At 35.5% G+C, this 12,157-nt stretch overlaps 1 protein-coding gene across 1 annotated transcript in view; it reads left to right on the top strand.

Annotated features, from left to right (window-relative positions):
• COL24A1 (collagen type XXIV alpha 1 chain) overlaps positions 1–12,157 on the top strand; it is a 309,537-nt gene that overhangs the window by 207,814 nt on the left and 89,566 nt on the right. Inside the window, exons 35-38 of the mRNA XM_023528131.1 lie at positions 1,118–1,171; positions 1,634–1,687; positions 3,028–3,081; positions 3,237–3,344. Coding sequence (XP_023383899.1) covers positions 1,118–1,171; positions 1,634–1,687; positions 3,028–3,081; positions 3,237–3,344 — 270 coding nt within the window. The remainder of the gene's footprint in view (positions 1–1,117; positions 1,172–1,633; positions 1,688–3,027; positions 3,082–3,236; positions 3,345–12,157) is intronic.

Raw genomic sequence — 12,157 nt, 5'->3', positions numbered from 1 at the left:
CTCTATTCCAAAATCATGGGAATTATAGACTACATAATGTATGTGTTTGTTTATAATTGTACATCTACATAAATATATGTATATATAGCATTTATAGCATATACACACATATACATTACACACACTTAGAGTGAGAGAGAGAGAAGGACAGAAAAGAAGAGAAAGGGGAGCAAGGAGAGCAGGGAGGGAAATGCAAAGCATGCTCAAAAACAAGATAAATATCTCCAAGAGACAAAATAAAAACAAAAAACAAAAAACAAACAAGTACAACAGCAATTGTAGGTGATCCAGGCCTAGAAATAGCCACTGAACAACCAGAATCTCATGGACATGGACAATGGACTAGTGGTTTCCAGAAGGTAGGGGACAGGAAGAGAGGGGAGAGGGGAAAAAAAAGAAAAATTCAGATGAGATGATTGATATATATGTATATGTGTGTATATATATCTTATTGAATATACAAAGATATAATTGTATATGTTTACATAAAAATAAATGAATTTTTTTTCAAAAAAGAAGAAAAATAGCCACTGGTTGCAAGAAGTTGCATGTTTTCAAGGTAAAAGGAACCAAAAGCTTCCCAACTGGACCCAACATAAAAGGAAAGAGTAGAATAAATGTCATAGATAGACAGATATAGTTTTATAATGTGAAGAAATTTATCTTCTTTTGTGGCATATTTTATAAAACCAATAAAGAAAACTGAATTTTTAAAGGAAGTGAGTTCTGAGGGGCTCAACAGAAATGAATGGGAAGGAAGAAAATAGAATAGTAAGAATCCGAGAATAGAAAAATAGAAGAGGAAATGGAAGGTAGTTTGTCTTTGACCAAGAATTAAAGGATGAGAGGAAAAAATTAAAAGAAACTGGACTTAAAAGTCTTGATTTTAGGTTATGTTGTTTTGGCATTTAAACCATTAAAAAAAATAAAAGGTCCTAGAAATCATCTGGTTTTGTGCCATTAAGTTTATAAAGGAGCAGACATCAAAGAATCTTTCCTGGACACAGATATCTCAACCTTGGGCTGAAAATTACCACCATCTTATGATGTTGTTACTGCTTTTTTGTAATTGGTGAAAGAATGTGTACAAACCATGTGTCAAATCATTCTGTTCTAGGGACCTTCAGGTATTGAAGGAGAATCTGGTCTGCAAGGAGAGCCAGGTGCAAAGGTAACCTTCCTAAATAGTAAAAGGGAAGTTCTCCAAACTTTCACGATTGAATCCCCAGCGTTTGCCACATTTTGGCAAAATCATCTTGAAAGCAGATGAAGTACAGCATAAAAAACAGAAAGTGTTCTCAAATGAGAAAAAATATTGGTCAGAAAAATATTATCTGTATATACATATACAGATTTCTATACATATATACAAATAACATGTATATAACAGATATACATCTATGATATATAAAAAATATAAAGTTATATATCATATACATATATATAGATAGATTATATATGAGGGAAGGGATACAAATGATAGAGCTAATGGGGCCAAGTATCAATAAATTAATCTGGAGCAAAGAAATGAGAAGTGGTTTTTGGAGCCCCTATCCTCATGATATGCCTTCCATAATTATTAGACATGCAGTTTTAGCAGGAAAGAGTTTACTCTTCCCCTTTGTTTCTTCAGGGAGATATTGGACCTGCAGGCAGTGTTGGAGTTGCAGGGGAACCAGGGTTACGGGTAAGTGCCTAATGGGCAATAGTCATTGAGAAACTGGGGTTTTCGGTAAGTACCTACTAGAAACCATTTTAATGCCCTGCCCACCTATTACAGAGACTCAAAACTTAGCCTGAAGATTTGAAAAATTGCATAATAAACCTTTCTAGTGCATTATAGAAAAATTTTTGTCTTTAATCCATAATTTCAAAGCCACATGCCAAACTCTGTCCACATTTTAATTTAATAGCATTTAGAGTCCTAACTTTATACATCGTTTACTCAGAATCAGGTGTTCTCTGCAGAACCCTTTGCAAATGTGAGGAGTCACTGTGATTGTCATTAATGTTAGCATTAAGAAGAAATTCACAAATACTCACAATCAACTCTCAGGATATTTCCTGACCTAACAAGACAGACAAACTATTTAAATCTAATTTATGTTTTAAAAAACAGCAACAGAACACTAGTCATGCAAGGTTAACAAGATTCAAGGAAATAATTGGAAGCAGTAATTAGATAGCTTACAGAAGTTATTCTAATGTAGACAGGCTTTAATTTGATCTGTGGTAAATTTTTTTCCCAATATAAGAGTGCCCTAGATAATTTTGTGACCTTTTTTTTTTTTTACTAGAATTCAAAGTACAGAGAAATATTTTGCATCCAGTTTCTTTTTCATTTTCCCTGTTTTTTTTTTTTTTTTTTTTTCAGAGTAGCAGAAAGTGTGAGATCAGAGTAATGGGAGTGCCAGTGGTGGGACAACTGTGAAGACACACTGATTAACGTGCTTTTAAATAGTTTGGGTAGCAAGGGAGCAAGTACTACCTTTTTAGCTTCATAAAGGCTGGCTCTATCATTTCTATAAGCTCTGTATCTAGAGATAGCTTCTTGATGTACCAGAGACTTCATTTTTGCTTCTCTATAAGAGAGAAAATACAAACTCTAAAAATCAGGTACACTGAATTTAACTAAATTGAGTTGTATTAATCCATGTCGATTCAGTACAGCAAGGTACTATATAGTTTTGTGAGATGCAGTGTTTAATGGTCCTTGAACTCAGAAACACAGGTCTAGCTGTATAAATTTCCAGAGTTACCAAATGAATATGTTACCTTTTATTATCTAAAAGTTATTCATATTCTGGGACCATCTTATATTTGAATTTACAACACTATGACTCTTTAAATTATCTTCAGAGCTATTCTGGGAAAATTAAATCATGCTTATTATACTGTCTGATATTTCTTATAAATAAAATAGAAGTAAGAATAAATGTACACAAACCTGCTACTTTCTATAGATACCAGGGGCAAAAAAAATTATTTAGCAAAATAATAAATCTTATTGTTTCTGCTACAAAATAGGGTGAACCAGGAGCTCCTGGAGAAGAAGGTCTCCAAGGAAAAGATGGATTAAAGGTAAATTATATTTTTATCATTATGTATAGATATTTTTGTTAAATCATTAAAGTATTACATAAAACTATTATTATATTCTAAAGAAAAATCTGCCTATTGTGTGATATACGTATTTCATTACTTTTCCTTTCTTAAAAAATTTTACTGGATTACAGGGGAACCCAGGAGGAAGGGGACTTCCTGGAGAAGATGGAGAAAAAGGAGAGATGGGCTTACCAGGGACTGCAGGGCCCTTGGGTAGACCCGGTTTAATAGGCCCTCCGGTGAGTACTGCTGGGTTTATTTTCAAATACTCAGTGAACTCAGACGTCTATGTACACACACACACACACACACACACACACACACACACACACACACTCCCTCTCTCTCTCTCTCTCTCTCTCTCTCTCTCTCTCTCTCTCTCTCTCTCTCTCACCGCCCCCCTTATTCGTCTGCTGAGTAATTGGAGGTTGGAACTGTGGCTTGAAAGAGAGACAAACCAGGGAGTGATTATCAGCCTACCTAACATCCAAGGAGGAAAGACACTTTTTCCATGTGTCACATAAGCCATTTAACTTTATTTTTTTTCCTTCTACTTTATAGAGATATAATTGACACATAATATGTAAGTTTAAGGTATATAACGTGATGATTTGATATACGTATATATCGCTGAATGATTACCATAATAAGGTTAGTTAACATATCCTCCACCTAAAATAGTTACCTTTTGTGTGTGTGTGCTGGGAATAAAGGTTTTTTCTCTTAGCTACCTTCAAGCATACAGTCATCACTATGTTGTGTATTAGATCCCCCATAACTTATTTATCTCCTAATATAAATTTTTATAATCTCTGTTTCCATGAGTTGAGTTTTTTTAGATAACACTTATATGTGAGATCATGCAGTATTTGTCTTTCTCTGTCTGACCTATTTCACATAGCATAATGCCTTCAAGGTCCATCCATGTTGTTGGAAATGGCAGAATTTCCTTCTTCATATAGCTAAATAATATTCCATTGTATATATAAACTATATATATAAAAAATATACACCATAGTTTTTCAAATATTGGTTGATAATGTATGCATTAGTTTATTTCTGGGCTCTTGATTCCTTTTCATTGGTCTATATATCTGTTTTAATGCCAGTACCATACTGTTTTGATTAATATAGTTTTGTATTGGTACAGTTTGAAATTAGAAAGCATAATACCTCCAGCTTTGTTTTTCTTTCTCAAGATTGTTTTGGCTTTTGTGGGTCTTTTGTGGTTCCATGCAAATTTTAGTGTTATTTTTTTCTATTTCTGTAAAAAATGCTGTTGGAATCTTGATAAGGATTGCATTGAATCTATAGATGACTTTGGACATTTTAGCAATATTAATTCTTTATCTGTGAACATGATATCTCTTTCCATTTATTTATGTCATCTTCAATTTCTTTCATCAATGTCTGATAGTTTTCAGTGGAGAGATATTTCACCTCCTTGGTTGTATTTATTTCTAAGTATTTTATTGTTTTTGATGCTATCGTTAATGAGATTGTTTTCTTTTTCAGACCATTTTCGTTATTAGTGTGTGGAAATGTGATGAGGTTTTGTAAGTTGATTTTTTTTGTCTACAGCTTTACTGAAACCCTTTATTAATTCTAACAGTTTTCGGTGGAGTCTTTAAGGTTTTCTATATATTAAGATCATGTTATCTACAAACAGACTTACTTTCTCCTTTCTGATTCAGATACCTTTTTTTTTCTCATGCCTAATTACTCTGGCTAGGACATCTAGTACTGTGTTAGAGAGGAGTGGTGAGCGTGGGCATCCTTGTCTTGCTCCTAGTCTTAAAAGAAAAGCCTTCAACCTTTCACTTTTGAGTATGATGTTAGCTGTGGGTTTGTCATGTTTGGTTTTATTATGTTAAGATTAATTTCTTCTAAACCCAATTTATTGAGAGTTTTTATCATAAAAGTTCATTGAATTTTGTCAAATGCTTTTTCTGCATCTATTGAGATGATTATGTGGTTTTATCTTTAATTCTATGGATGTGGTATATGACATTGATTAAGATGTTGAATCATACTTGAATCCCTGAAATAAATCCCACTTGATCATAGAGTATGATTTTTTTAATATACAGTTGACCCTTGAACAATATGGGTGGTAAGGGCACCAACCTCTTGCACAGCTGAAAATCTGTGTGTAACTTTTGACTCCCCCAGAACTTAACTACGGTCCCTCAGTATCCGCAGGGGATTTGTTCCAGGAATCCTTTCCCCACCACAGATACCAAAACCTGTGGATACTCAAATCTCTTATAAAAAATCGCATAGAATAATGTGTAGTCATCCCTCTGAATCTGTGAATTCCCAATCATGGATCAAAAATACTGGTTTCGACCTGTGGTTGATTGAATACCTGGATGCAAAACCCAGGGATACAGAGGGCTGATTTTATATTTATTTTAAAAAATCTGCATATAAATGGGCCCACACATTTCAAACCTGTAGTTTTCAAGATTCAACTGTATTGTTGAATTTGGTCTGCTAATATTTTATTGAAGATTTTTGCATCTATTATCAGGGTACTGGCCTGCAAATTTTTTTCTTGTAGTGTCCTTGTCTGGTTTTGTTATCAGGGTAGAGCTGGCCTCATAAAATGAGCTTGGGTGCATTCCCTTCTATTCAAAATTTCGAAGAAGTTTTTGAAAGATTAACATTAATTCTTTAAATTTTTGATAGAATTAATCAATGAAACCTGGGTTTTTCTTTGTTGAGAGGTTTCTCATTACTGATTCAATCTCCTTATTCCTTATTTGTCTTTTCAGATTATTTATTTCTTCATGATTCAGTCTTGGTAGTTAGTAAGAATCCAGGAATGTATTCATTTCTTTTAGGTTTTCCAATTTGTTGGAAAATCACTGTATATAGTAGTCTCTTATGATCATTTGTTTTTCTGTGCCATTATTTATAATGTCTCCTCTTTCAATTTTTGTGCTCTCTTTTTTCTTGGTAAGTCTAGCTAAAAGTTTGTCACTTTTGTTTATCATTTCAAAAAACCAACTCTTAGTTTTGTTAATCTTTTCTATTGTTTTTCCAGTCTCTATTTTACCTATTTCTTTCCTAATCTTTATCATTTCCTTCCTTCTGCTAACTTTGGCCTTAGTTCTTCTTCTTCTACTTCTTTGAGGTATAAAGTTAAGTTCTTTATTTGAGATCTTTCCCTTTTTTGATACAGGCATTTATAACTATGAACTTCCTACTTAGAACAGTTTTAATGCATCTCATAAGTTTTGGTATGTTGTGTTTCCTTTTTGTCTCAAGATATTTTTTCTTTCCCTTTTGATTTCTTTTTTAATCTATTGGTTGAGAATGTTTTTTGATTTCCATACATTTGTGAGTTTTCCAGCTTTTCTCCTGTTGTTGATTTTTAGTTTTATTTTACTGTGATCAGAAAAGATATTTGATATAATTTGTATCTTCCTGAATTTGTTGAAACTTATATCATGGCCCTACATATAATCTATCCTTGAAAATGTCCTATGTGAACTTGAGAAGAATATGTATTCTACTGCTGTTCAGTGGAATATTTTGTATCTGTCTGTTAGGTTCATTCGATCTGGAGTGTTCAAAATCAGTTTCTTTATTGGTTCTCTGTCTGGATAATCTAGCCATTGCAGATAGAGGTGTTAAAGTTCCCAACTATTATTATATTGCTCTTTATTTCTCTTTTTATTTCTGTTAGTGTTTACTTTATATGTTAGGTGCTCCAAAGTTTGGTGCATAAATATTTATAATTAGTATGTATTATTCATTAATTGACCCCTTCATTATTATATAATGACTTTCTTTTTCTCTTGTGACTGCTTTTAGTTTAAAGTATGTTTTATCTTATGTGTGTAGCTATTCTTGCTTTCTTTTGCTTAAAATATCTTTTCCCATACCTTTACTCTCAGTCTTTGTGTATCCATAAAACTTAAGTCAGCCTCTTGTAGGCAGTGTGTAATTGGGTCTTGTTGCTTTATCCATTCAGACATTCTAGGACTTTTGATTGGAGAATTTAATTCATTTACGATTAAATCAATTATTGACAAGTTAGAGATTTCTATTGCTGTTTTGTTAATTGCTGACTTTTGTAAATCATTTCTTCCTTGCTTTCCTCTCTTGCTACCTTCCTTTTTGACTTTGCAAATTTTTGTAGCAGTATACCTTGACTCTTTTATCATAATTTTGTATATCTACTACATGTTTTTTCTTTGTGACTCACATAAAATATAACATCCTATTTCAAACTGATAACAACTTTGATAGCATGCAGAAACTTTACACTTTTACTTCTTTCTCCTCTTTCACATTTCACATTTAATGTTACAGTTTATATCTTTTTATGTTATGTAACCGGTACCAAATTATTGTAGTTATAGTTATTTCATACATTTGTTTTTCAACTTTTAAACTAGAGTTGTAATTTGCACATTATCATTATAGTATTAGAGAATATGAATATATATTTATCTTTGCCAATGGGTTTTACGCATTCGTATATTTTTACATTAGTTATATCCTTTTATTTCATCTTGAAAAATATTCTTTAGCATTTCTTATGAGACAGGTTTAATGGTGGTAAACTCTAGCTTTTTGGAAGGAGGAAAAGTCTTTATCACTCTTTGTTTCTGAAGGACAGCTTTGCAAGGTATAGTATTCTTGGGTAACAGGGGTTTTTTCTTTCAATATTTTGAAGGTATTTCATTGTCTCCTGGAAATGCAAAGTTTCTGCTGAGAAAACTCCATGTAGTTTTAGGGGGGATCTCTTGTATGTGATGAGTAACTTTCTGTTTCTACTTTCAAAATTCTTTCTTTGACTTTGACTTTTGACACTTTAATTATAATCTGTCTCAAAGTAACCCTTCTCAAATTCAACCTATATCAGGTCCTTAGTGCCTCAAGAATCTAGATGTCTATTTATCTCCCCAAGTTTGTGACATTTTCAGCTATTATATCTTTAAATAGACTTTCTGCTCCTTTCTCTTTTTCTTCTCCTTCTGGTATTCCCATAATGCATATAGTTTAATTTGGTACTATCCTCTATATATCATAGGCTTTCTACACTCTTTTTCTTTCTTTTTTTTTTTTATTCCTCTGGATGATTTCAAATAACTTGTCCTTCTAGTTCACTGATATTTTTCTTCCGCTTGTTTAAGTCCATTGTTGAAGCTCTCTTTTGAATTCTTTGGTTCAGTCATTGTATTGTTCACCTCTAGGATTTTTTTATGGTTTCTATTACTTTGTCGAACTTCTCACCTTGTTCAAGCATTGTTTTCCTAATTTCATTTAGTTTTCTGTGTGCCTTATAGTTCACCGAACTTCTTTAAGAGGATTATTCCGAATTCTTTGTCAGACAGTTCATAGATTTCCATTTCTTCAGTGTCAGTTATTAGTTTAGGACTAATCAAGGAAGCTTTATTACTTTCTTTTGGTATTGTTACATTTACTTGATTCTTTATAATCCTTGTATCCTTACATTGGTATTTGAGCATTTGAATAAGCAGTCTCCTCTTTCAGACATTACAGATTTGTTTTGGCAGAGAGAGAGCGTCACCAGTCTGCTTAGCTTGGGGTACTGGATGGGTCAGCTGGTAGCATTTGTGGGCAAGTACAGCTTACTACTGGGGTCTCCAGTTGGGCGAGGTCCCTACTCATATTCTGAGGCAGAGGTAGGGTTGGCTGATCTCTGAAGTTAAGTTGGCCTCCTGACTGGGCTCCACATTCTAGTGGGGACACTGAATAGGCACCCTGGTTAGAGCAGAATACTAGTTGTACTGAGTGGTCAGGCGGGGTCCCTAGTTGGTCTCTACTGTTATCTCTGGTAGGGTGAGGTCTCAGGCTACATTTCCTGGAAAAGCAGTATCACTGATTGGACTCTGCAACTGGGCAGGGCCTCGGGCTGTGCTCCCTAAATGAATGGTGCCACTGGCTGGACTCCATGTTCAGGTGGAGCCACAAGCATGGCTTCACAGTTGGACAGATCTTCAAGCTCGGCCCCAAGTTTGGGCAGAGTTTCAGGCTGTGCTTCATGATCAGTTAGGCCACTGGCTGTGCTCCTATGTTGTGTGAGGCTGCTTGCCATGTTCTCTAGTCATGTGTGGCCTCCAGCTGTATATCACAGTTGGTTGGGGCTGGAGTCCGTGCTCAGTGGTTAGGTGGGGTCACTGTCTGGGCTCCTTTGTTGGGTGGGGCCACAGGCTATGCTCTGCACTTGGACAGGGTCACTGGCTGGGCTCCCTGTGTTTAGCAATTAGACAGGATTGTAGGCTAAACTCTATTGCTGGATAGGGCTGTTGGCTGGGCTCTGCAGCTGGGTAGTACCATAGGCTGGGCTCCAAGGCTGCCCAGGGTCACTCTTCAGGTTCCCTGGTTTTGAGGGGTCAGAGGCTATGCTTAGCAGTTAGTCAAGACTATCGTCTTGGCTCCCTGACAGAGTAGGGCTCTAGTTTTGACTCCACAGCTGCCCAGATTCTCTGACCCAGCATCCTGGTCAAGCAGGGCAAGATTGATAATGGTTGCAAATTTGCTAGATATTGGGTATGATTGCAAATTTGCTTCCCTGCCCAGGCAGAGCCATATAACGGACACCACAGCAGCTATGATCCTTTGGCTGGGGTTCCAAATCATACAGAACTGCCAAACAAGCTCCCTGACCAGACAGGGTCACTAGCTCAGCTCTATAGATGGGAAGACTCACTGGCTGGGATCTCTGCTTGGGAGAAGATGCAAACAGGAATGCAGTCTACCAAGATCTGAGTGCTAGTTATTGTGAACCCCAGCCCTCTTCTCTGGCTCTGACTGATCCCCAGTGGTTAAGTCCCCAGATTTCCCCTAGTGATCTTCATGAAGTGAGACCTGAATGGGCCACCCTGGAGGCATTTCACAGTGCTGGGAGAGCTGATTGTCCACTTTGGGTTCTCTTTTTCCACTGAGGAAATGATAGGCCAAGGGGTCCTACTCAGTGTAGTGCTCTGCTAGCCTGGGGAAAGAACACTGCAATCAAAGTGAAACCTCTCCTCTTAGTCTCTAATGTGGTCCTTCTTAGTCTCTGTGGCTCAGGAGGTGCTTCAGACTCACTCTCAGGTTGTGAGATTTTCACAGTGGTGTCTTATATATGGATAATTGCTACTTCACCTTCTTTCAGGCAGGGGAGGGCCTGAAGTCAGGAATGATGATGTCATCTCAGCTATGGAACTTCTGTGATAAAGTGCTTGAAGGAGAATATTTTGTGTTTTCTTAAATTTGGTTTGATTGACAATTTCTGATTTTTATTTATGGAACTGACATTATTCTTATAGAGTAACATCCTAGATCCAAAATGAAATAAAAATTCTTGCAAGCATAATTTATTAAAATCTAATCTTAAATTATAGTATTACTTCAAAGGAAATTCTGTTATATTGAATAAATTCTCTCATCTAAGGGGAAATGGAAGATGTAAATAAATAATGAGAGCAGCTTCTCTCTTGCTTAAATGCTTCATTTACGATGTTCATTGCATTCTTCCAGATAAGTTCTTACTGGTCATTTTACTGTTTTACTTTACTGTTCCCTCTTCCTTATCTCATATCTTGAAATATGGATTCTCCCCAAGATTATTCTCTATTTATTTCTGTAAACATTCTTGCCTTTGAAGATATTTTCATACTTTGGGAGTCATCACTTGTGACTCTACCAAAAAATGATTTCTCTTTGCTCTGGACCCGGCAGTCTTATTCAGCCTTTTAAAGACTGTAAGTTAACTTTAAAGCCTGTAGGTCTCTTCCCCCAGGGAGATCATAGTTCTTCAAAAGTAGAGGCTCTGTCTTTACTCCTTCCTATAAACCACAGTGTCCAGTACTTTTGTGGTCCAGATTTCTACATGGGGCTTAGTGAAGACTGAAGGGGTAATCATGAGTAAACCAATCATGCAAGAAGATTGGGAAACAAAGTAGTCATGAACAAAATTTGGAGTCTTCACATTTTTCTATGTGTTTCTCTTCCTTCAGCTTCTGACATCCAGATCATTGTATGTCTTATCAATGATAGTCCTTACCCCAGTTATCTCAATTAGATTTCCAAGAATTTAAGAGGAAACTCTATCTGGAAGATTACAACAAATACCATAAATGAAGCACAAACTGTCCATCTCACCGTTCATATCAAGTACCCATGATTGTAATTCTTTCGACAATAATTAAAATGACGTTATATCACCTCTTAATTAAAATAATAGATAATTATATCAGCATATTTCAAAGTGACATTTGAAAATTGAGGATGAAACAGAAGGGTCACCTGGATTTGAGCATTGGCAAATTGAGTCTTTTCCCCCCAGTTTTACAGAAGTTGTGAAGTGCTCATTTTTTCTCTGTCTTGCCCTCCTAGTGCTAGAAGACTATGATGGATGTTTCACTACAGCAAATACAAAGCATTATGGAGTCACTGCTACCCCCCTAAAAAAAATATCTTAAACACCATTGGTCCAGACACTGAGCAATACAGTTTCACTTATATGCTGTCATAGAATCCTTCCAATAACCTATAAATGTTTTATTATTCCCCATTTTACAACTGACAAAACACAGACTCCAAGAAAACTAACAAGCTTATTATACATGGTAATATAGCAGATGGCATGGCTGGCTCTAGTTCCTTTATTTTCTGACTTCTGTGTTTTTAAGTCATACTTTCCATGAGGTAACAAGCCTTGGGCTTATATTTTGTCTTTATAGGGTTCTTGATAGTTTTTATCTTTTTTAGAGGATTCATCAGGCCTGGACTCACAGAGAAGGCAAGTAACAAGTGCCGAGGAAGTGTAGTTATCCTCCTGAGAATTTTTATCAAATTTGTTTCTATACACAAAGTTTATTAACAAGTAGTACTTTATCATGGATTTTTTTTTTTTTCCAACCAACTAGCCTAGTTCTTTAGCAGAAACCTAGAAGTTGATAGGGCGGGGAACACAACTAAGAAGCAGAAAGGCCTAACCATGCCATAGTATAACACAGCCAGAAATTCCAGATAGAGATGATGAAGCATGACAGTTGATGATTGATGAAAAAGGGGCTCAAAAGAA

Source organism: Pteropus vampyrus, unplaced genomic scaffold (assembly GCF_000151845.1).
Source record: "Pteropus vampyrus isolate Shadow unplaced genomic scaffold, Pvam_2.0 Scaffold22, whole genome shotgun sequence".
Lineage (NCBI taxonomy): Eukaryota > Metazoa > Chordata > Mammalia > Chiroptera > Pteropodidae > Pteropus > Pteropus vampyrus.
The sequence above is the reverse complement of the archived record's forward strand: the minus strand, read 5'-3'. Positions and strand labels throughout refer to the sequence as shown.